At 39.9% G+C, this 26,667-nt stretch overlaps 1 protein-coding gene across 1 annotated transcript; it reads right to left on the minus strand.

The window, feature by feature from the left end:
• LOC104081258 (voltage-dependent L-type calcium channel subunit alpha-1C-like) lies at positions 1-26,667 on the minus strand (the record flags this gene model as incomplete). Its single annotated transcript, XM_009583924.1, has 3 exons — positions 1-173; positions 7,627-7,730; positions 26,471-26,667. Coding segments are annotated over 3 exons (474 nt in total), but the record flags the coding sequence as incomplete, so codon positions are not given.

The following is a 26,667-nucleotide window of genomic DNA, read 5'->3' on the forward strand; positions in this document are numbered from 1 at the left end:
TGTTTCGAGGCTTCTCCTCATCCATGCCTTCATCTTCATTTTCTGGGTCAATATCTTCCGCTTGAGTTATCCAGTCTAGGTATCCCTTCAAATCCTCCTCTAGCTGTTGTTTTTCCCGTAACTTCTGGAAATCGCCCCGAGCCTTCGCCTTCTCTCTTTCTTTGGAAAACTCCCTAGCAAGAGGGAGGGAGGGACAGGACATGGGTGGAGGGAAGGAAGAGATTGAAAAACAATGGGTTAGATTGATTTCCACTAGAAAGTCTCCACATCCTGTGTAACACACCCAGCTTTCTCTATTCTTTCAAAATAGACACATGAATGGATTATCCTTGCTAGATACACATGTAAAACAGCTGGAGTGTCCACGTTTTTACCAATGCTTAGGAAAAGATTAATACCTTTTTTAATCCTTTCATTCTCAACATTTGATTGACAATTCAAATAAAATGCATATGTAACATTTACGTACAATACCATACACTTTCTAATATTCTTTACCACTTGATATTCTTCAACGGTTATCCATAAATATCTATATGAATAATGGTTAATTTAATTAAATGATGAACTGTTTGACAATAATCTGACATCTGGAGAGTGAGATGGCAGCTCTAATTTTTAGTCAGGTTTCAATTTGTCCTTAAGATTATATGTGTAATCACAACTAAATTGGGTTAATTGTAAGTGTAATTAATGGTACTCACAATTCTGTACACACCTAATTATGGGCAATTTCACCCACAGTACTAGACAATATATTTGAAATTTCAGACCTCAATGCTTTACTGCAGCCTTTGAGTATTCAGGGCTGTTATTTGTCATGAAATATATTTTTCAAATCTCAAGCTGGGTAGGCAATCATGATAGATTATGGGTGGACAAAACTAATAGATTCTGCCAGAAAGTGAACTAGTGTTGACATCTGATAGTTTTATGAAAGACCACTGTTGGGAATATAGGGCATAGGAATAAGAATTTCATGTTGCTTAATTATGAACCTGGGTGCTTACTTTGCCTTCTTTTTGGCTGTGGCGCTGTTTTTTCCTCTCTTTCAGAGACACCTATACTGCATTATTTTTTTTCTAGAAATGCTGACCTACCTCCATTTAGAGACTCCCTTGTGGTTCTAAACCAGGTTGTAAAGGTTGTATTTTGAAAAGTAAGCTTAACGATTGTGAAAAGTGCTGGACCAAGAGCACTTAAGCATTAAGTCTTATATCTGCTGAAGCAGACCACTACATAAGGCACACACAGCAGATAATATATGGCCCTTCTGTCTAGAAATGAGAGGTAAAGTCATTCTCTCCAATGCATTATCCACTACGCTTGCTGATGATTGTCAGCAATAAGTGGATTTAAAAAAAAAAAAAAAATCCACCTAATATTTGTCTTACTTTTTCTCCTGCAAAAACAAGTAGGAAACCTAACACTAACTTTGGTGGGATAATATTAGGATTATGAAAATCCTACCAAAAATGTTAATGAGTGCCATGTGAAGTGTCCTCAACCAACTGAGATTGAGGTGAGTTTCTAACAGTGATGGTGAAGTACTTCCCTCCTGTCTGGTCCAAAACCCACTGGAAGATTTCCATTGACTTCACATGCTTTGGATCAGGCTTTCAACAGTAGGATCATACCTTCATTTCAAGCCAAAGTACGTGACAAAGTATGCTTGGGTGATCTTCACTCCTGTCACATTGCTGAGGGTTCAGCCCATCCCATGGGACTGTGATAATGGAGGCGTCTCAGGCCTGAAGGTAGATCACAGTCAACCTTGGGACCAAACCTAACCACAAGGCAGAAACAGCTATTGCAAGCATGGCAAGAATGAAAAATCAAATTTTCTCATGCTGGGAGCAATATTTGGCTATTTAAAATGTAAAAAACCCAACCAAACAAACAATCCCCCAACAACAATAATAAAAACTGTACAAAGAATTTTAAAAAAATCCAATCAATACTAGTTATATTTTCTGCTTCAGTAACATTTTTCCTCTGGGTCTCACATAGTGTCTTGTCCAAATTAATGAACTAACTCTCAAAGAAAAAAAAAAAAATCCCTGAATGAAGCTATATATTATTAAGCCTGTTTGATAAATCAAATCCGAATATTTCAATAGTTGGCTCCTAAGCTGGTTTTTTAGAATCTAGAACAAATGGGTAAAATTTTGAAAGGGACTGAGCCCTGAACTCCAAGTGAGAATATTTGCATGGGTATAACTTGCAAGGAGCTGGTTTAGAAACCAAAGTTTCTAAACCAAAGTTTCTAAAACATCATGAAACAGCCCAGCTTACACAAAGTGAAATTCCTGCACACTGAAATGGATCATTCACATCAGATGCATCTAAGCTGCATGCCTACTAGGGTCTTTTCAGTCCCCACTTATTGCCTCTCTCAAATGGGACTCGGACTGGGGGAGAGCTGACTAAACCAGCCTGAGACTTTAGCACAATGTCTTTACGCTGACTATCTGCATAGGAGTGAATTTGTTACGTAGCTTTTTAATGGCACAACTGAAAATACTGTGATTGCCTAGTCTAAATGATCTGCAATTGCATGTCTCTTTCCTTTGTACAATGTATAATATTCCACATTCCAGATGACTGTCCAAAGAAGACAGCTTATTTAAATTATCTTAATTTCTATGCTTTACTAACATTAAACCATTGAGAACAGGTGGTTCAGGAAATTACTAATGCAATTCAAACCACTTCACATGTGGAATGCCAGGCTGTACTCAGGCAAATGTAGTTCACGATCAAGAATTACTACAGTGGTCATTTACCATCTGTGCTGGTTTTGGCTGGGATAGAGTTAATTTTCTTTATAGTAGCTAGTATGGGGCTATGTTTTGGATTTGTGCTGGAAACAGTGTTGTTTCACTGTTGTTTCAGTGTTGCTGAAAACAGGGGTGTTCTACTAACTGCTGAGCAGTGCTTACACAGGGTCAAAGCCTTTTCTGCTTCTCACCCCACCCCACCAGCGAGTAGGCTGGGGGTGCACAAGAGGTTGGGAGGGGACACAGCTGGGACAGCTGACCCCAACTGACCAGAGGGATATTCCATACCATATGACGTCATGCTCAGCATGTAAAGCTGGGGGAAGAAGGAGGAAGGGGAGACGTTCAGAGTGATGGCGTTTGTCTTCCCAAGGAACTATTACATATGATGGAGCCCTGCTGTCCTGGGGATGGCTGAACACCTGCCTGCCCATGGGAACTAGTGAATGAATTCCTTGTTTGTATTGCTTGCGTGCGTGACTTTTGCTTTACCTATAAAACTGTCTTTATCTCAACCCACGAGTTTTCTCACTTTTACCCTTCTGATTCTCTCCCCCATCCCACCAGGGAGGGGGAGTGAGCGAGCGGCTGTGTGGTGCTCAGTTGCTGGCTGGGGTTAAACCATGACACCATCCCATGTGAAATGAGTTGGTGACCTCAGTCCAGTTCCTATTGCAGGCAGGTGTGCACATGACCTCTGCCACCATCGCAGTTGGCAATAAATGGTCACTGTTTGCAGTTCCAGCAGGGAAGCCAAGGACCAAATAAGCTTTCTGATGGAACTGCCATCTTGAGTCTGGAGGTAGCCTTCTCAAAAAAGATTGCAATATCATGTCAGGGTAAGGTTGACAAAGGCTTGCACAATTACCAAGCATCGTGTCCCTTGTCAGTGAACAAAAGAATATCAGTTTAAGAGTCAGTGAATATGGTTGTTTTTACCAGAACTCAGTTTGCGACATTTTCCTTTGCTTCTCCCAGAAAATTATAAGATATGTCTGCCAATGGCAATACCAAAAAGCAGAATATTCTGGGGAGATGTTTTCTCTGTGTGAGGTTAGAGTGGGTCAAGATCATAAATATAAACACCCAGCTCTGTATCCTGTGCTGTTCCAGAAGAAAGTTTCTCGTGCCCATCCTGTTGATGGAATATAGGTAATACTTGTCTATATCTGATCTCAATATGATTTCTCACATTCAGAGGAGTGATGGAAAGTGAGCAAAACAGCAGAATTCTAGTAGTTCAAAACTCTTGCTTACTACTAAAAGTGCAGCACAAGGCTTCAAACCTCATTCACCGTGACAAGTACACGAAGGAATGGGAAGGGTTGGAAGAGGGGACAGAAGACTAGGAAAAAGTCCTGAAAAGTCACAAAAACTGCTCCAGGAGGAGCTACAACTGTAGCCAGCCTCCTATTTACTCTGACCTCTTCCTTGGCAGCAAGAGCATCAAAAGCAGCCAACTGGGTTTTCCAGGATCCTCTCAAAGCAGAAGAAAAAGGTGTTCACCTGCCCTCCATTTGCCCTAGGCAACTGCTTGTTTGGCCTGTGTGGTGGGATTTGGGTCACTGCTAGGCAAAATATAAAAGAAATGTGAATCTATATGCTTCGGCACGCAGGCGTGAAAGTTGAACCCACACTGCTTTTTTTTTTTCCTCACTAACTGACTGAAACAGATAATACAGATGTGAACATCTCTGATCTCAAGAGACCTCTAAGAGAGACTTCACTGCTCACAGCAATGATGTGGAATCCTTTCCCCTGGGCTTCAGGAGATCTACTGTGTGATCTGCTGATGGATATTTCCTTTGGCATACATGAATTTTATGCTGTGCTCAGTCAAGACAGGAAGAGGATTATAGCTCTACACATGAATGCTCTGTCATACTATTTAGCTTAGCATGTGACTAGTAAATTCACCAGAAGGACTATAAATGGATGACATACCTGAGGAAAAACAAATTACAAATGAGCTCTTCAGGCAGAGCAGAACTCAGCATTTGATTTTGCAGGTGCAACTGAAGTGTCTTTGTGGTACAATTAATTACACTTACGTATTCAGAAGTGATTAAAAAAACTAAGCTAATCTGTCATTGACGAAGTCTACCTACATGACATGCTTGGTGAAGTTCCTGAAATAAATAAATGGGAAGAAATCAGAGATGCCCAGAATGGTTGTACAAAGATGCCCAGGAATGCTGCTTTGTATCTACATAGTACAGACAGGTGGATCATCTACATAGATCAGACGAATACCAACAGCAAGTCTCTAAAAAAAAGCTGAATCTGCAAAATGAAAACACTTTGCAACTCAGCAGAATTTAGAACGGCTTTAGAAAGTTAATTGTTTAAGAACTGCTTATTTAGCCCAAAAAAAATTTGGAACATTTCTCCCATCATTTCTGTGTTTCTTCATGGATGCAAATTCTTAAGTTTCTTTTTACTTTTCTCCAGTTGGGAAAAATTTTGCAGAAACAGTGCAGCTGTCATAACACTGTGAATACAGCCAGAAAGAGTGACTCACAGCTTAAACAAGGTGAATTTCATCTTTGATTTCAGTTCTCTCTACAGACTGTTTCCACCTCTTACCACTAGCTGTGGTGGTCTAGCTGCAGTATGTCAGGAGGTGGAAGATCTAGGACCCAAAACACTTTCTTGAGTTGAAAAATGAAAAAGAAAGGAAATTCAATTTTTAATTATGTACAGACACAAATCCAAGTGTGGGTAAATTGAATCAGCACTGCTTCAACAGTATGCACTCCTCAGGACTGGGCTCACAGGCACTGTTTATTCAATCAGATACTATATAATCTTTAACCACTATCTTATATGGTCCTTGAGTGCACCTCTGATACAACAGATCACTTTCCCTCTGTCAGCTGGTCATCATCCTCCACTACTGCTGACATCCTTACCTGCTGATCAGAGTATCCACCTGGAGAAATGAGGACCTTACGTTTTAAAATTGTACCCAGAGTATCACTCTCCAGATATCCAAACACAGACTATTGCCTCACACTTCATTACTGGGGATTTTTTCCTTCTCCAGTTAGTGCCTGGAAACCCTTCTCTTTGCAGCAGCTGTCTTAGCTGCATGTCTCCTTCAATGGAGTAATGAAGATAGTAGTAACTCCTCCTGTAGATCTGCTATTACCTGTCTCTTTGCAGGATGGCCAATGGTGGATCTTCTTCTCCAGTCCTACTACTGCCCCTTCCTACACTGTTGGCCCAAGTACTGAGGACATAACTTCTGTGAGACATCAAGTCCTCTCTCCTGCTCAGAGATCATTTTCCCTCTCTTATGATTAAAAGGCAGGGGACTTCAGGGCTGCCCACTCAGGCAACAGGTACAGGCTCTGACTAAATTCATTTAGAGCTCATTAAAGAAGGCAGGATGTTAGAAACAAAGAAAAAGAGGATACACAAAAGTCCTCATACCATATTTATCCATGTACATAGAATGGCTGTAGGCACCCACACGTGCCCAAATATGGAATTAGAAGCCTAATTCTAGGAGAACTTTTTTTAAAAATCTTGCGAGGAATGTTTGCTGGCTTGATTCCTCTAATTATGTGGCTCCCCAGGGGCAGTAAAGTTTTTAGCTACTGGGGACAATATCAATTGTTTTTAATCAAAGCTACTAAAATGATGCTTTGCAGTGAGGGTTATACTGCAGAACTGAAATACAGCTAAATGTCTAGATGTCTTAGGGATGCTTAAACACTAGAAGGAATTCTCCTGCTTCTCTGTTCACCCTTAGAAAAGGTCGGAGGGAAATGATCTTTTCTCCCTGCGTCATGCTAGGCTTGTAATCTTCGCAACGGAGAAGATGTGCTTATTGAAGAAGAAACGTGCCCAAGACACTCTCCAGGGAAAATAGTCTCCCATTAGGCTGTGCTTTAGAGATACTAAGCAATGTGAAAATTTCTCATGTGAGAAGACATAATTTAGCAGGAATCTCTTCCCACAAATGTGAAGGGATTTGTCTCATGCTCTCATTCCTCCTTCAGTCCCACTGACTCTTCCAGAGATTTTACTATAATCCCCTTCTTCTATGGTGAACAATATGCTTTGCCCACAGGGGAGCATAGTGTTGTCCTCTTCCCACAGAGTACAGGTAGAGATTTTAGGTAGAGGAACAGGTTACAGGCAAAGAGTTGTCTTGTATTCCTTTGATTTAGTCAAAAGACTCCTTCCATGCCATTAGGAATGCCATATTTTGCTACTGGCACAGCAATAGCCTAGGCCTTCTATTAAGGTTCCTGAAATCAACCTGCCACTGCCCGTTGTTTTGGTAACCAGAGAGTAGGAATAGAAATACAAATTTTAAAAATAAACAATAATAAAACATTTTCCTGGTACTGCTTACCCGCTAAGTACACCGAGAACCAAGTTAAGTACAAAAAATGACCCTATGATGATTAGTGTAACAAAATAGATCCAGGGCCAGTCCCTTCCTATGGCATCATTGACCTGGAAGAGTGGAATGATAATTAGTGAGACAAGCTCAGATTCTGAGCGCTGCAAGGCTCCAGCCAAAGAGATCCCAAGTCACCAGCAGTAAGATTTTCAATAGCCAGTTTTTTGTAAATTTATGACAGGTTAACATTAGCGATTTTGAATGCCCTGAGGTTGAATTTCTTTGTCAGTGAATAACACCTCTTTTTGTTACCTGTATTGTTATTTGCAATGTTTTAACATTTTGTTAAAATGTTTGAGAGCTGATGTGAAGCTTCCTTGGATTCAGATTTTTAATCCCTCTGAAAGAATCCTGGTGACAGGGAAGAACCCTTATTATGGAGTCTTGCCCTGTAGCATTGGAAAAAGGACACCAAAACTGTCAGCTTACCCGCTCAACACACCAAGAACCAGATTTAGAACGAAAAAGGATCCAAAGATGACCAGACTGACAAAATACACCCATGGTAACTCATAGCCCATAGCGTCCTGCATCTGGAAAGACGAAGGAAAGTTAGAAGACAGAGAGGGAAAGCAGAAATGATTAGGCAAAGGAACAGATGGAAAGGTTTGTAAACAGAGCCTGTGGTTCATTTACACATAATCATAGCAAAAGTTTCTGTATGTTCTTTCTGATGTGACTGCTCGTTTGATTGCTTTTTTTCCTTTAGCTGTTTCCTTACAGGCAGTGATTAATATAGGTCGAGATATAACCATGTGCCAGGCTAGCACTTCTTTGCGGGCTGTCACTTTCTGGAGTTTACTCACAGCACCACAAGGGTCCATCCGATGACTTCTAAACTTCTATTCTAACCACTCCACATACGTATGACTCTGCTGCCAGTGAAAATATTGCTAGTTTTTGCTAAGCATTGCCAGAGCGTGTCATCAGATCACATTTACTTCCCATCCGCAGCACAGGTACACATACCTCGGAGAGAAGCATGCGGTAACTATGGGCAAATACTGATCTTTCCCTGGCAATGCTCTAGTAATCTTCACAGTTTACCACAGTGAGGGCAGTAGCTGTATGCTTTTGAGGAATGCGCTTTCAAGGCCTGCCATGTTCTGACCTTGTCAAGTGTTTTCTAAAGCTTTCTCACAAACTTCCTTTCTATCCTTGAAGGATGAATCTCTCCTTCAAAATGTGATTCCTACACAACTGAGTACTCAGAGACTTTGAGACTGTAAACTGAATGACATGAGCATAGGTCTGGCTTTCACACCATAAGAATCTGCAAATGAAGCAGGCAGACTATTGTTTTAGCACCAGAACCTGTATTATGTGTAGAGCAACTCTAGCACATAATAAGATATTGTATATATTCTAAAAGCTTCTAGTACATAACACCATTTTATCTTGAAATCTCCTTCAAAGTTCAAAATTTTGGAAAGTTGCTTGGATGTTTAATAAAATCTCACTTTCATGATGGTATCAAAAATATCAGAGTCCCTTCTTCTTTACTTTTCATAAACACTTATCTCCTGAGCCAGACATAGCATCATTAAAGAAACAGATGGTGGTTAACATTTTCAGGAGCACTAAAATGATTTATGATCGTAAATTGCAGACTTGAAAGTACCTAAAGGCATAAAGCAGCCTAGGTTCCTTTGTTTTCCATGCTTTTGAGAATTTTATCGTATGTTGTCCTCTCCTCCCAGGAAAATGCTCTCTCCTTTGCAACCTAAGCATTTGTTGTGATCACAGAAGAAATATTCTTCCATACATGGACACTGAGACACACTTCAGGGGAGGCGATCTGACTCAAGATTCATAACAACTCAGGAAAGGAATTTCAGACCTTCAGTAAGACAAGGCAGGAGAGTAACACTAATATAATCAGTTCTTTGTGGATGGAAGTCCATTATCCATTTTTTCTTTCCAAGTACAGTCACTAAAGTCCTTGTCTGGCAATAGCCCACAGTCAATGGGCCGATCCAGAACTCTATCTCAAGGCTCCTTCAGCTGCGACTGAACTGAAGTAGACTCATTAAAAAATAAGCTCAAAATCTGCCTCTGTGAAAACAGTTCATTAGCTTCTTCCTCACAGGATTAACACGTTTGGTAGTTAGAAGAGAATACCTGAACAACTCTCTTCAGGAATCCAGGAGTCCCTCTAACATTCCTTAAGCATATTATCCAGTTTCCCTTTGAATACTTTTGTAGAATTGTTCAGTTGGTTTATAAATAATATTAGTTATTCTTTATGTTTGCAAGCCACATTTCATCTTACATGACCAAATTGTAGACACCTCTGGTGTAAAACACATCACTGCTTTAAAGAGAACAAAACATCATGGTATATAAAGATGGAAGCAAATATTCACCTGAAATCACAGTGGAGAAATCAGGCAGGCAAAACCTAACTATCCAAGCTGGAATTAAGTAAAGAAATGAGACTTAGCATCCTCTCTCTTCTACAAAGAACGCCGCTATTTATATAAAGCAATCTACACAAACAATAAGTATGGATGACTTTGAAAAACTGCTATAAGAATTCACCAGTACAGGCACAATGATGACTCGACTTCCCTCTAATTATGATAGATGGTGATAAAAGTTTCAGCTGTATTGTATTTATCTTCAACAGGTTTTTTTCATCAGCCAGGAAAGTCAGCTAGAAAAGTAGAACTTCTCAAAGCTGCGGTACAAGTGAATCCTAAATAGCAAATGCCAGGGTGCCAGGTACAGAATTCAGATGCCTGTCCTTTTGTACTACTCTGGCATGAAGAAATTTCCAGATGGCAAGAAGCTTCCATCGTGGCCTAGTAAAGTATATAACCAGAGTATAGTGTACTCTGGCTATTCCCAATGCCTGCATGATTGCATAGTGATTGTACCAGCTAGCATCAGCTCAAATTAGTCCCAAAAAATAGACCTGCATTCTGGTACAGCAGAGCATTTGAGACTTCTCAGACAGAACATTTAGGAGGTCAGCTTTTCATCTTCTTTTTATTGCCCAGTCATATATGTAACAGAGAAGCTGAGAGGCAGAGACAGTGACAGCTTCTCAAGCATGGAGAAACCATCAGTATTTGGCAGACAGCTGAGCACTTACTGTCTCTCTGTTGCTGGACTCCCTGTGTTTGGTGCTCTCATGTCTCATTTTGTTTAGTAGAAGGTGAGATTATTCCTTACATTGTGGGACTCAGCCACAGGTGACAGGAATGCATATTATATGTTGATATAACATTAGGTATTTGGTAAATTATGTTAAAAAAATCCTTTGATAAGGAGACAGTACATTGTGAGCTTACTATTTGCTCTTGAAAAACATCTGCAGGAGAAATGCAGAGACACAGGCTGTTTGGCAGAGGTTGGGGAAAAAAAAGAAATAGACTTACTCAAAACAGTAACAGCAACATATCAACATTTAAGAAACATTGAATTCTTGGCTAAGATTGTATCCTTCCAAATATCTGGAAATGCTTCCTCCAAAATGGAAGTATCCTAGAAGTCCAGGATGGATCGTCCTCAACTGAACAATGCTCCCATACAGTTATCATTAAAAACCTTGCACCTGTGTTTGAAATAGCTTCCTGGAAACTTATCATCATTCTGCAAATGTGTAGCTATTAATCACGTGTGTATGCATACATATGTCCTGTTGACTGCAGCTGGAGGCTTTCGCTACAAGCGTAACTTAGGCGGTAGAGCTGATTTTTCCTAATTATGCTATTGAAGTGGAGAAGCTGCAGAGGGTCATGACAAGATCAGAAGGAGTGTTACCATTTGCACACTCCTGAGTGCAGAAAACGAGGTCTGCAAAATGTATTTTGTACTGTTGTCTACAGTGAACAGAAAAGGGTTCAGTTATAGGTTCCTCTCTAGGACAGACAAAACAACTCATGATACACAGTTCAGCTCTCTGGTCACTGAGTGCACCACTTCTCCCTGACTGTTTACGATTAACCATATGCATCTCAACAGAAAAGGTGGATCATCTTCTAAATTTACAGTTCCGAACAAAGACTATCAGCCACTGTAGGTCTGTCTTATAATATTCCAGCTACAGTAGTCAAGGTGATTGCAACCTGATGTCAACTTAAGCACGTATAGGACAATTGTTAGGTCAGCTGGAAGCACAGCATTGGTGGGAATCTGCAAATTGTCATTTATAGAAATAATTCCGCTTTCTGAGTCAAACTGCCGGACCTTTCACAGCTCACATCTCAACACTCACATCTCACTACTCTCAACAGTGAGAAAGTTGGTACATTTCTTAACATTAATGCATCATCTCTCAGAGACCTCAGAGATAGGGATCTTGGATTCCTTCTCATGATTTGCTACATATCCTCTCTGGCACCATGGGGACATCATTTTGGCTCACTATGCTTCAGCTTTCCAATCTGCAAAGTGGGATACTACCTTGCCTGACTGGGTACTGCCAAAGAAACCACTCAGCATCACAACAAAAAGAGGGTATTTCAGCATATTTGATGTCTGATGGATCTTGTGTGCTGGGGAAGAGCTCTTCCTTTGCCAAACATACTTAACTGCTATCATGACTATAGCATTTCAACATCCAGTTGAAGGCTTTTCTCTCAATGATACAAATAATATCCTAGAATTAGCATCAGGATTTTTAATTCTGTAGTTTGCTGATCACAATTACAACCAACAGTTTAAGTCTATTTATCTCTGTAAATAGACCTTTGTGCCTATGTCTTTTGGTTCTTCAGAAGACATAGGTGAAGACACATTGGTAAAGCCACAGGAGATATGCATGCTTTACTTGTTTAGAGATTTTTTTTTTCCCCAGGGATAATAGTCTGGCACATTTGCAAGTATCTTAATCATTACACAGGCATCATAGTTCAAAGATAACGTTAGAGGCATATTATCTATTAACATAATGGTTAGGCATCAGCAAGCATGGAGGTCTTTCAGTCACTTAATGGGAGGGGTAGACACCATTCACTAAATTCTGCTGACTTTACAATTCACACACCCACACCCTGACAATTTGTGCCAAACGTCTTTCAAAAATAACTGAAAGTTACAGGAAAAGTTTAATCCATCATACAAGGGCAGCTGTCACTGGAAAGCGGCAAGCTGAAATAAAAAATGAAGTCTGTCTTGTTCAGTGCACAATACTGGAGAGCTGCAGCTTAATGGAAAGTAAGTTAGCTAGCACACCAAGGCTAGGCTTCTATTTCTTGAATAAATTGCTAATTGATTTCTAATTACTATAGAATGTTATGATAGCCTTTTTAAAATACAAGTCAAGTGCTTCAAGTATTCTATAATGAAGTGTATAACCTGTCACAGAGTAACGTTAATCAAGAGGAGTAGAGTACTCAAGAAAATTAAAGGGCAGTAAATTTGGAAATTTTGTGTAGAAATGTTATTTTATATAGCCTATCTGTGGAATTCACTGCCACAGGAAATGATCTAGCCAAATGTAATGGTTATGGCCAGCAGCAAGATCTTTAGTTGAAACCAAATCTTTCTTATAATGATATAAAATTGGAGAATACTGGGAGCACCCTACTAAGGTGGGGTGAATTTCCCAGAAAGCGTCCAGATAAATTTGTCCAGTGAAGAAGAAAAACTTTGAAAGATTCATTTTTCTACCTTTCCTCATGCTAGATATATTACATCAGCAGAAATAGCAGAGGAACAAAATATTCAACCCAAATGAGAAAAAGCATATTGCTGGCAGTTCCTAAGAACATCCAACTAACAACTGTAACTGGTGATAGCATGATTTTTGAGGCTGCTCTGCAAACAAAAAAGAAACTATTTGTTCATTGAATCACTCTCTTCTGGTTAACTTCTCGACTGCAGAGCTGTTTTGGGCTTAAGAACACCTTGGCTCTGCAGTACTTGCAGTCTTTGCCTTGAAAGCTCTTGCTAGTAGTCAGAGCAGGCAGAGGACTTGTGATGTGAAGGTTTGACTCCTTTCTTTCTCTCAACTTCTTCTCCTTAGAGATCTAACACATCTGACAACTGTCTCTTTAGTGGTCATGCTCTTAAATAACTTGTAGGTAGGTAATCAGACTGTGACTATTGAGACTGTGACACAAATAAACCAACCCCTAAGTATGCAAAAATTCAGTATGGTTGGTTAGCTCTGGTAACAAATTCTGCACATTGTATTTTTCTCTGATCGCTAAACAGTACGCTCCTTATGTTATACTGTTTTTTTCATGTAATACTTGTGATAAATATGTTAATTATGCATTTTGCAACTTATTGTAAGCCCCACTGCTCTTCATATTGTTTTTAACCAGGAAATTACTCATTGTTATTCACAATTTCTAACATTTTCACAAAACTATAAATGCTTAAAAGAAGCCCCAGAAAGATTTCAGTGAGGTGACAGAGAACTAAAGGTACAGTAGAAAGGGACACAGTACTAAAATTGACTTTCTATGTATGTTAGGCTCCATAAGCACTTTTTCCAACCTGTGGGGCAAACTATGGGATTGCTTCTTTAGCACTGAAATCATACACATCCTGAATCTGCTGATTTGTTTGGAGCCTGAATGGTGTGAGGCTGCTGCATATCATGTCAATAAAGACATGAAAAAAGCACATTTTTATTTGAGAAATTTCTGGCTGGTCTCCACATACGCTTCAAGTAAGCCTATACACAGCATGTATCCGTCTGACTTCACCATTCACAGAAGGAGCAAGAAACGGATCATATTTCCTATTACCCATCACATATCCTTAAAGCTGGATTTAGACTTAGTGCATTATTATCCTAAGGATGAAGATTCCACCTTGCAGATCCTTCAATATTAAAAATATTTAAAATCTAATTAGTTGTCTTTGCTTGGTTAGTTTTTAATCCAGTACTCATGTATGTGCATAATTTAAGTCATATGAATAATTCAATTGAAGTCAATGGTCAATATTATTGTTAACAACAGAAATGAACTGATATGCCTAAGTGCTTTGTTTGAATGGGATGGGGCACAGGATTGGGAGAAATACATAAGGAGCTCATTTTCTGAAATTTCCTGGGAAAAATTAGAAGTTTAAGTACATAGTGACTAAAAAGTGACAGAAAGATTTAAGCATTTCGGTCTAGACATCCTAGTGCATCATGAGAAGTATTATCATTTATCTTGTCAACCTGAAATACTCTTTCAGCCTTCTTGAGTCTTTAAGACAGGTGACAAGGAGTGGGAATTTAAGGTTTCAGAGCTGACTCAAGGCAAAAGGACAGAGATAGAGGTAAAAAACCTGGTAATAAGCAAAAATATAAAAACTAAAATAAACTAGACTTACTTTTATGGACTTAGGAACAATGGAATAAAATTGATTCTGAGCGGCTTAAAATATAAGCAAAGGACTCCAGATGCCTTTGCTCTTATTCTGGGTAGAATTTCTTTCTAAGCATCAACATCCTAATAGTCTTAAAGGGACTCCAAGCCACAGTTGCTCCTTATGACTGTTCTGAAATACTCCGCATTTTATAGCTGGCACTATCAGATGGATGCAAAGCAGAGACTGGAGAGTTCAACCCAGCTTCAGTCTGAACTGATGACACTCAAAGGAAGTTGCAGCACTTGATCAGTTGCTCCTGTTAAAAATTATTTGTTTTGACAATCACATTTCTTTTATTTTGAAGTACTGAAGGAGAAGGCAAATTTCAAGCTCAGTTGTTCTCTCCAAGCACTTATTTTTAAGGTTTTCCTTACTGTGTTACCTCAATTATGGAATTTTACAAATTCCGTATGTGCATTCTATATGTACGCGTAGACATCTATAACCCTTTTTCAGAGTGTCTTCAGGAGAAAGGCAAGACAGAGCTGGATGAAGACAAGTGCTCAGGGATCATGAAACAGGGCAGAGAATGCTCCAGACAGGTTATTCTGCTATACAGTCACTAGGATAAAACCAAATAATGTAGGCAAGATTCATCATACACGGGGCAGTGGGAAGAATAATAAGATTCCTCTGTGTACCTTGGTTCCCCAGTTGTTCTGTATGTTCTGTAGCGATGGAAAGAGCAAATTAAAATTCCAGTCTCAGCTAGAAATATTGGCAACTCTCTGCAGGACCTAAATAGAGCCATTAACTGAGAAAGGACTGCCTCTATGAAGACAACAGAAACATCAAGGGAAGAGGTTAATTTGCAACAGGAGACCCTTGAGAAAGAGTCAAAGAAACTACAGCAATGGAAGATGAGTCCAGAAGGGGAAGGGGGCAGACAGATCTGAGAAGATGGAGTCTGCAGAGATTGCTTTTTCACCCCTGTTAACAAAGACTATGTTGAATCTGCTGTAGATGTCCTCGCCCAAGTGCACCTGCTCTGATCCAGGTGAACTGTAATTCCGGTTTATTTTAGAAAACCTTTGGGTATAGCTATAGTTCATTGCTATGCTGCCTGATCTCCCTGACAAGGGGGTGAATTCTCCAGAACTGACCAAGCTTCCCACACAGCACTATAGAGAAGACAAGTGAAAGCAGTGCTGGGCTGAACTTCAGAGTCATGAGAGCACACACTCCCACAAAAGATACACCTTGACTGGCTTGAACTTCTTGGGGAGACTGTGTAAAGGCAAGAGTCCTGCAGAAGAGCCCTACCAGGCTGCTGCAGCCTGTGCAAGAACAAGGCTAGAGCGGAGATCTAGAAGCACTGCCTGATAACCATGTCAGCTGCTTGATGGCAAAGTGAAAACTTGTAAAATAGCTGTTTGAGCTTCTCTGAAATTATACAATCACAGTGGAATGCCATTTTGCTGTTATATGAACTCCATCCCATGAAGAACACACAAAAGATGTGAAGCAAACTGTATTTGCTTTTTGTTGCATACAATATGCAGGAAGTGCATTGCTACCAGTAGAATTTGCCAAGCTTATTTCTTTATGACAGCACTGAGCCATATTTTCATCGCTCATTAAATACTGGCCCCACCTTTTCAAGGATATGCACTCTTTCTCATCTGGGAAAGACTGTATAAAGTCTGAGACACATATAAAAAATCCCAACTTTCAACGACCCAGCCCCGGATTACTGATACTGTATGCTGACACTGAGTCCTTCCACTGTGTTTTTTAGCCGCCAGAATATAACCACTGGACTCCACAACATTATTTCACTCTTTAGTAAAGTTCTATCTTCATATTTCAGCCGTTTTCAGTTTGGGTGCACATAGGTTTTTGCAGTCAGCTGTTCTTTAACAGACGGAGCTATTATGGGAAATATAAGGTCTCTGTCTGAGAGTGGGAAGAGAATTAAAACTTGCATTCAAATACCACCAGGTCAACGTGTCTGTGGCACACAATGATTGAGCTGAACTGTTTTTCCACTGCAAGCTATTTCTGTTGAAAATGCTTACTGCTCCCATACTTCTACAGCACAGTAGTTTGTGTTTGCTGGAGAGGTAGTGGGGCAATATTGACTTGGGTGTGTTTACTACTGTCTTAATTAAATCCACAATTTTAAATGGCCTTCACGTAAGTTTACTGTACAACTTCAGCTGATGGCAAAGGCCACTGGCATTTGACTTCACACTTTTCATTTAATAGAGGAAAAAAAAGTTAGGCTCTCCCTTGACTTAAAGAAAACAGCAGTGTTACTGGGTTTTGTTTTCACAAAGTTGCAACATTTATCAGCACTAGTAATGTTCCAAAGGGACATGGATTACCATGGCAAACCAACTATCTGAAAAGTGGATTTTGCTGACAAAATCTCAGCGTATAAAATTTTGCTAGTGCAAGTACCACTGGGAAATTCCTATAGTCAACTATACTAGGGGAGGGAAAAAAGAAATAATCAGGAAGCTACCAGCTCCCATCCCACCTGTACTCTTTGTGCTTTCTTGTGGGACTTCTCTATTTCTCTGTGAAAACTGGAGAGGGCTATGTACCTCTGCAGCATGTTTGGCAATACAGGGATTCTGAATTCCCACTGAAAACATTATTACACAGTGAGAATTCCTTACATCAAAGACAAATTCTGAGCTCCAATAAGCCTCCTGCTTTGCCACCTTACTCTCTTTCTCCAGGTTTAATATGTAAAAGAGAAAAAAAAATAATTAAATGTATTTCAATTCAGTTTAGCATAGAACATGTTACCCAAAAGTGAAATATTGAAATTCATTTATTGCCAAGTGATAAAGCAACTCACATTCTAGAGTGTGCTGGAACTGTTGCACTTTGAGGATGTAAATAATTCCCTCTATTCCTTCAAAAGTTTGGTGTTTTTTTTTTTTTCTTCGGTGATGGCTCACTCTCTGTCTGCATTGAGGCTGACTGCGTCATACAGACCAGCTGGGAAAGAACAGGCCATACACCGACCCAGGCAGAGCTCTTAAAGACACTAGGTCCAGACTGAGCAGGTCTTCAGGACTTTCCACAAACATACCCTGGAGTCTCGTATGCCAAGCCCTTGCTCTTGATCCATTCTGCTTGTTGATATAGATGGCTGACAGACCATTTTCCCTACCTCTTCCCTACTCAACAGCTAACATCAATAGTGACATTACTTGTGTCTCCTTATTAAACTACTCTTCTTGGTTCCTGAACAGTAGATCTACTTAGAGGAGATTCGTGTCATTGATCCATCTGCAGTGTTCTGTCAAACTCAGGTCCCTATACGGGTAACAGCAGCCATTAAGGCTCTCCGTTCTCTCATGTGACCGATTACATGAGTGAGTTAGCTTGTTGGATGAATTTGCAATTTGCAGAAATGCCATGTAGTGACCTCCAAAAATTATTCGGACTTGTGTGATTTAATCAGGATTTGAATTCAGGCCTCCAGAGTCAGAAGTCATAGAGCCCGTGTGAGTTGCCTTGTTCCCATGTAAGTGTGTATAGCTTTTTTTCCCCTTTAAAAGGAAAAGGTTGATCTTTGAAAAAGTCTTCCAAAAGCCCAAAGGCTATTTAGCCACAGGGCTGATGGTTCTTTCATTACAGCTACTGCAGCAGTTCCATCTCTTATTGCTGCTCAGTTATTCAAAAACCTTTCATCTTTTAAAGGCTTTGGAAAGTCAAAATGAAAGAATAAAGTGCTGATGTCAAGCATGAAAATACTCCCTAGGATGGTGGGTTTCCAAATCTAAAGACTTCACTTCATCTTAGAATTCTGGGCTTTCCCTTCCTGTCTCTGTTTATTTTGTATTTACATTTGCACAGCTGATTATCCAGAAAGGATGTTCTGCCTGTTTTACTGTACTGCTGTTTTATAACTGCTTCTATTTATCTCAGTGCAGACTGATAGCAAATTCTACCGCAAGTATATCAGAACAGCACTGATTGCTGCATGCACAGGAATACACAAGCACATACTGTTCATAGATTTACATAGTCAATTAAGTCCTTAAAAATAAAGATAATGAAAAACAGTACTGTAAGCTGTAGATAATCACTACCTTCTTTACTAAGTGGAGGCATGACTGTCGATTCTTTTTTTGCACTTGATCAGTATATCCCAGTTTCCTTTGTAGCCAGTTCCCGATCTATGATATTCCTATAAATCCGTAATACATTTTAGATGATGAATCCCACTTTCAGTTGTGAAATCACACCCAAAAGTCTCAAATAAAATGTACAATATCTAGAACTCATAGCACACAGCTAATAAACATTCATCTTACAGGCACACTAGCCACTCCCAGATATTGTATAAGTGCTAGAAGTTCACTGGGGAAACTACTATGAAAGAGCCTGAATGAGGTGCAACTGCATTATAGGCAGACAAGACTGCCCCTTCTCTTTTTCTTGTAAGTCTTACCAGCAGCACCAAATAGGCAAGATCAGCACGATGTGTAGGACTGATTTCTTCTAGATATGCTTTAAAAATCCACAGTGTGGATATTCTGTGGTAAATATTCCTCTGACTGAGTCCTAAAAGCTTCATTTTCTACTTCTGGTCACTTTGCATCTTTAGGGAGATGTGCCCAATATTGCTTTTAGGCCTCCAATTTGGGTGCAGTTCAGAGGATTGGAGTTAGAAGGAGACAGCTCTAGAGGAGGCCATGGACACAGCTAAACTATACGCTCACGATGGCACGACCACCCATCATACTGAGCCCTCCAATCCTGCTCAGGCAGAAATCCCACTGAAATCAATGAATAAAGCCAATATTAGTGGACCAATTCTCTTTGCAGGCTGGAAAGACTTATTACTCACAGTAAGATTGGTGAGGGATTAGTTGTATTGCCCTTTGTCTTGAAAACAAGATGTTAAAACAAATTAATCTCAAAATAAACATGAGTTTTATAAATAGTCAGTTCTAGAGCCACCACTTGTGTTCTGACCTTGGGCATATTCCCCGGTCTTTTTCTTTCCCAGGGTCTAGATAATGAACCAAAGTCCGTTATTTGTGAATCTGTCTAGTGGATATGGGTCCAAACTTAACAACTCTAAAGATGATTGTTTCAGAAGGCAATGATCATCAGTTCTTGAAAAACTGGTAGTAGGGCCCAAGCAGTGCACCTACAAACAGAGGCACTCAAAATAATAAGCCATATAGAAGTGTCCCAGTAGCTTAGCTCTTAATTTTATAGCTTTGGTATAAAAAATTAAAGATAAGAAAGGTCTCTGTGGTGATTAGACAGCAGCAATTAGGAAAAAGCCTAAAGAAGAACAAAAGAAGAAAAAAAGAGAAAGGGCAACAGAAAGACAGGCCTATTAAAGAGGTCCTTCCCACACAGGAGCGCTGGGCAGAGGGTCTCCACTAACACCTCCCCATAACCAACCCAAAGAATCTTATTTTTAATGGAAAGTTTCTTTCCATATAGAGGAAGAGGGCTGAGAGGTCCAAAGTTGAGGTCTGAAGGGCCCATGAAAACTTCGTTTCACACAGTAAGTGCCTATTTTGCATTGAACAAATGTTCAGTGGCAGGTTTTTGTGGCAGGTGGCAACTAGCAAGTCACTGCTGTTACTCGCTTTCAAGGCAGCAGTACAGGCAACCGTGACAGTGGCACGTGCAGTTGTTCATGAGAAAAAGGAAAACAGATTTAGGTCAGCATTTATGCAAATTAGGTGTGGACACTGCTTTTTCAGTGCATTAATGCTGTGGCCCTTCGGTGCTCTGAACTATGGGCCCTCTCCCCTTACCCACCACTGTTACAGCAGATGGAGGTGAAATAACCTCTGCAGTCACAGAGATGGGTTGCTCATGCTTGCGTGCTTATTCTTTGCAAATTTTTCACATCCATGCAAAACCCTGCCAAAAAGATGATTAAAAACCCTCAACCCCCCAACAATAAAAGCCCAACATTTTCTTGGAGGGGTGGGGGTGGATGGGGAATAAACACCATGGAAACATGTAGACAGATATATTCTTAGAATCAGATCATTCTCTTGTGTGGAAAGCCTTACTAATTCAAGCCTAAGTGCTGCAAGAATAAAGGGTTAGAAGGAAAAACACAGCTGGTGAAAATTGGGGGTTGCAGCTCTGCGTTTAATGTCTTCCACTTTGTGGCAATATCTCTGTATTCCTCACAACATCTTCCTCATTGGCTGCAACAGGCTGTGGGGGGATAAGAAAAGCTCACAAGATATGTCAATGCTGTCAGAAAAGTAAATTATATCTGTTGCCCAGTTCTTTTCATTTATTTCATGATGGGAATTGTAAGGGTGACTGTGAGCTCCAGTTTCAAGCTCATTTAGTGACTCTTGGAAGTATGATCTCACAGATTCAGAGATGGAAGGATCTTCCAGGACAGCCTGTTTAACCCACTGCATCTATATATGCTAGTCTAATGCTGTCCTTGGGGATGTGAAGCTTCTGAATGTTTCCACTGATTCAACCTCACTACATGTGGCTCTCACCACATTGTGGTAGCTCTACTGCGCTGTTTCAGAGTACTAAAATGTTTTCTTGCCTAAGGGCTGGGCAAGCCTATCAAGGATTGTTCAGATAAATTTCAGGGAGTCAATTTATCATGTGCCAGTTCAGGCATCTCTTCCAGGGACAGGTTAGTGCCCTGGATCTCATCCAGACCTGGCTTTGGTCCATCTAGAATAATACCACACTCTTTAGTTTACAGTTAGATCCTTGAGGTAAACTGTCCCTGGAGGCACTGCATGTTATTTTTAGAGACTCAACCAAGTATTCTGAAGTGTTGTCCAAATGACATGGTACAAAACCAATACTCCAAAAATGATGGCAGGTTCAAGGCTGCTCATTATTAATAATCATCAAGCAGGTCAAGTAGAATTCAAGCTGTAATGGGCGAGCTGTACAGAGAACATCTCAGGGCCAGGTTCTCCACTACCCAGCAGTATGGATAGCCCAATGCAACAATGTATGATTGCATTTTGCACTTGCTCTGCACTCTGTTTTCATTTATATACACGATTGCTTAGATGCAGGGGAGTGGAGAGACCAGGCACATAAAACTGAGGCTGCAGTGGGAAGTTTTGCATGCAGTGTCACAGGGCTCCAGCTGCAGAAAGCAGATTTCACACAAAGTTGAAAGCCTTTCTAGAGACAGGGCACTGTCCGAATTGTATTTAACTTGGAAGCGAAGCTTCCCCTGAAGGACAGTAACAAACTGATTAAAAATAATTAAAAAGAAGCCCCATTAGGGAAAGTTGAAAGAACTGAATCTGCTCAGATTAGAAAAAGATTAAGGGAAGAAAACAAATGCCTACAAATACTTAAACAGGATGTTACAAACGGCACAGGGATTAATTTTTGTCCTTAGTCAACAAGACAATAAGAAATAACGGACTGCAGCAGAGACTGATTACAAAATACCAAATGACTCAATTTGTAACATTTGGATTTGCAACTGCTGCTGGAAGTTCCCAAGACTGAGGGGTCTTCAGAAATGGGTCTTGGTGCCTGCACAAGGGAGCTAGCTGCTAATGCTGGCTAATCATACATTAAGAAGAATTTTGAGAACAGTAAGCTCAATATTTCTGCAATGCATCAGAAAAATTATGATGTGACATATGGTAAGAAGTGCCTGTCAACTCAAATGATTCTATGAACTGACTGCATGTGAGACAAAGCCACCTGGCAGTTATACTGGGACAAAGTAAACCTTGTAAGACTGAGGCATTATAGGAGGTGTGCTCCTATGAACACTTACTGCTCCCTTCAACAAAGATCAATTCTTCAGTGACGAGTCAACAAAGTTGTTTTGCACAGATTTTCCCCCTGTCCAATATAGTTATTTTACATTAAAAATTTGGCTCCTTATAAGTAATTACCTTACCTGCCACTATAGCAGTGTCAAACTGTTTTCCCTAACATTTTTCTTTTACATTTCAAAAGAAACCAATCTACTCACAAGTCTTATCTGCTGAGCGAGAGAGGAGATCGGAAAGTGTATCGATCTTATTGATGTGAAGTCCTTCTAGGGAATAAAAGTTTATTGCTTTCCTGTCTCTGATTATCTTTTCGTGAGGATGTGGATCACAGGCTGGGAAATAGTACTCCATAAGAGAGGAGACAGGCTTCACTACAGATGTGAAAAGCTGAAGGAGGCATGAGGGGAAGCATGAAGAAGGAAGCAGGAAACTGAAGGTAAAATTTGAAGAGCTACTAGGTGGATTAGGATTCCAGGGCTTGTGGAAGGTCGTACAGCTTTCTAAGTTTCAAACATGCAGGTTTAACCTTGCAAAGTGTGGCACAAGACAGACATAGGTTCCATGAAATTACTAGTTTATTTTTCAGGGCAACATGCTGAAATGTGCTAAGCTCCCTCCATTCCCACTGAGAGGAATGCAGAGATCTAGGTACCTTTCAAAAGCTATTTTTCAGAAAATAGGAAGATATAATTGAAAAACACTTATAGAAAAGTTCAAACCAAGGGAATTGCTCCATTGGCTAAACATTTCCAGCTAAGTAATTCAGCCCAGAGCTTTATCTCTTGTTCTACTGAGTTTTAGGTCAGGCTATTATTTTCAAATTTAAGGAGGGAGCAAAGAAAACTCCCTGCATCCACATGTATGTCCTTGGAAGATTATCACAACAGACACCAGGGACCTGATTAGACATCTCTAAGTCCTCATGTTGTACACATGACTGCATGTGGAAAATCTCAACAGCATGATCAAGATTTTACAAAATAGAAGGTGAGATCCTGACCTTTTGAAATTAATTGGAATTTTGCCATTGACCTCAGCAGGACCAGAATCAAACTTTGGTATCTACCCTGAATTGCAGAGGAGCTAAGAACCTAACAGTGTGCTTGAACTTTGAATGCTCAGCACTTTTAATATTAACCCATTAGCTTACATCATGAAGTTTAAGCAATGACTTCTGAAAATCATCACCTAAAATTTTCTGCTGCAAAATTGTCTGATTTGCAGACAACATTTTCTTATACTATTCTTTAATCTGTACTTTCCTTTCAGTGTAAAAAGGACAACCAATGCTCTATCTCAGGATGTAGTTGGAAAGAGAAGATCTTTAAGTCTGGATTTCTAATTTAATTAACTGTGCAGATTTATTTCCTAAAAAAAGCAGATTTTAATTTCCATGACCTCACTGTGGATCCAGGAGATCTTTCAAAATGTTATCTACTTGAGAAGAGAATAGCTTCCTATCTCTGCACTCTTGTGGAGATGCAGCCCCCAATGGGTTGTCTATGACAAGTCCACCCTTCCTTGGCTGAAAAGACAAAGGTCAGGGAGTGGAGTTATGTTTGAGTCAGACTTCACTAAAGAAACAGTGGCTCACAGGAAGTTTAAAATATTTATTTATATCCTACCCCACTTCCTAAAATTCTTCCTTCACTCTCAGAAATTGAAATTTGCATCTTTTCTATTCTTTACTATCCAGAAATACTCTTCCTTTTGATCTGGCTAGCTTAAGCTGGAATGCCCTTCGCATGGACTATAAAACTTACTGTATAAACCACAGTAGATATGGTTTGAAACACCCACATATGAAATTACAGTGAGAATGTTTAGAGACTGTTTCTACATATAAATATTAAAGCCACAATGCTCTTCATAGTGTGCCCTGTGGTAATTGCCCAATCAACAACTGCCCCCAGAGTAGCACAGACCGCTCTGCAGAAGGAAATACCCATCGCATCTCAGATACTTTCTCTACCATATGGCAAACGCTGATCAGTGCTGGCTTCTATCCATTTTGTCAATATAACGCAAAGAAGCAAAAAGTCATATGGGACAATAATACTCTTCGGATTGTTTACAGCAGCTTAACCAAGTATGTCTGTCACCTCAGGTGTTCAGGTATTTATTCAAACTTTGTATTTCACGACCTTTAAACATAGGTGATACGTTTTTTTCTTTACAAACTGAATTTCCTCCTCCTCAATTACTGAAATTTTATCTGCAGCTCTTATCTTTTGTAGCCTTCTCTAGGAATTGACAATTGTCTGGGAACTGACAATAACAAATACCTTTGTTTCCAAAGCAAGCATTCTATCAAAATCATAATCTAAATGGCTAACTATATGGATGCCCCTAAAAATAATAAACATCAATCTGTATTAATCTCAGGTCTCAATTCACCATACTGTCTCTAAAGGAAAAAGAACAGCTCAGGAAATAAGTGAAGAAAGCTGGCTGAATACCAAGCAAAAGCTAACAGCTAGAATCCAGGTTGCTGCAGGGATGCCATAAAAAAATCAGACCATCTGCAGCAGTCATGGTAGAAAATCATTTAGCAGTGAGTATATGCTTTTGGCTCCTGTTATTAGGTAACGGATAACTGAGTTCTGAATGATTCACATCCAGTCATGCAAATGACGCATGGACCCAAAAGTGTGGGGATTGGCAGGGTCTTTTATAACACGTGCCTTTGGAGAAAATTATGGTAACTTGTGGATAGGTTTCACAATACTAAATGGTATACACTGCCAAAGCTATTTTCATGTTTTTTTTCTGGTATCTTTTACTCTCTCTTATTTCCCCTGAACCACCTATAGATTCTCTCAATCACACACAGACTGGAGGAATGTGAGCTAAATGTGATAAAAAGACAAGTATATTATGTATAGCCACAGTTGAGCAGTGGAGTAGTTTTGCCCAGTTCCTTTTCTGACTTAACTTCTGTTCTTCTTCATTATTTTATTAATCTATACCCTCTTTTCAAGTAAAGGCAAGTTTTGTGCCCTGAGACACAGACTCCCCTTGTGGTTTGATCTCTGCCCTTTATCTCGGGCATTAGAAGGAAGCTAGAGTCACAATTCTAATTTAAATTTACGAGGATAAAGAGACAACTGCTAGCTGTTCCACATAGAGAATATCTATTGCAGATAAGCTAAATCTTCAAAGGGAAATCTTGTAAACGTTAACTCACTGGTGGGTAGAAGGCAGCTTCAGGCTCATGTTTAAGATAGAAGCTGATGTTTATTAACAGTGCAAGCTGCCTCAGTCCAGGTTATCCTTTTGTGTGCTTTGAGTCTTCTTGAGTTAAATTCCATCATGCATTGTAGCATATCCTACCATCTTGGAGAACGAGGTGTCATAATATGCCAGTCCTCAAAGTTAGTTGGAGTCTGGGTTAGCCTTATACAGACGGGACTGAGCTGTGTGTGGATTAAATTCCCGGACCATGACATATTGTTGCAAAAGTTGATGGCAAGACCTGAATCCAGAAACATGTTTATATCTGGTTTACAGGTGAAGGCTAAATCTGATTTTAACTCCTACAGTATAATTGTATTGCCACTGAATTTCCCAACACATTAGGAATTACAAGGTAGAAACTAAAGCTATTGAAACTTCCAGAATTAGGGTAAAGGACAAGATGAGACTGCATTTAGATTAAAGATAATATCATGTTTCGGCTAAACATGTAACCATGATCGATATCAATATTAGAGTTACAAGAATTTATTCTAGTACTATTATGATAAAAGTCTTAATCAGGAGTAGTGCTGGCACGAAAAGGGATTTGTGAGGCCTTTCTTATAAAACCTACGAGCTGATCAGTGAGCCTTTGTAACATTAATGCCACGGGTAGAGCACACAGTTATCTGTCACAAATACTTCTACATCAGTAATCTGGAGACGTACGAGAGATTTCACTCCTGCAGAGAGGGTTAAAGACATTCTGCTCAACAAAGGTACATTGCAAATCTTCAAACCAATAAGCCACATGCCATCTTTCAACATTAAAATATCGATGGAAAGTCAACATTTACATTTGATTTAACTGCACCAGATAAACCCTCCTGTTTTACCCACTAATATTCTGAGTTAATTAAAGCTCTGTGCTAGCAACCATGCCTTCATTATATAGAACAAGCAGGAAAGCTAAAGCCCCAAAGGTTTCAACATAGCCGGAGCAGATGAGCAGGCCTTTCAGCTTATCATTTTCGGATACGTACCCAGTACAGTACATCTGTCCAGCCCTCCATCGTGATGCACTGAAACACCGTCAGCATGGCAAAAGCAAAATTGTCAAAGTTCGTAATGCCGTGCTTAGGACCCTCCCAGCCTGCCTTGCACTCCGTGCCGTTCTGACACTGCCGCCCATGCGCAGACTGGGGGGCACAGGGAGACGGATCATCTTCTGCAGGTGTAT

Source organism: Fulmarus glacialis, unplaced genomic scaffold (genome assembly GCF_000690835.1).
Source record: "Fulmarus glacialis isolate BGI_N327 unplaced genomic scaffold, ASM69083v1 scaffold41668, whole genome shotgun sequence".
Classification (NCBI taxonomy): domain Eukaryota; kingdom Metazoa; phylum Chordata; class Aves; order Procellariiformes; family Procellariidae; genus Fulmarus; species Fulmarus glacialis.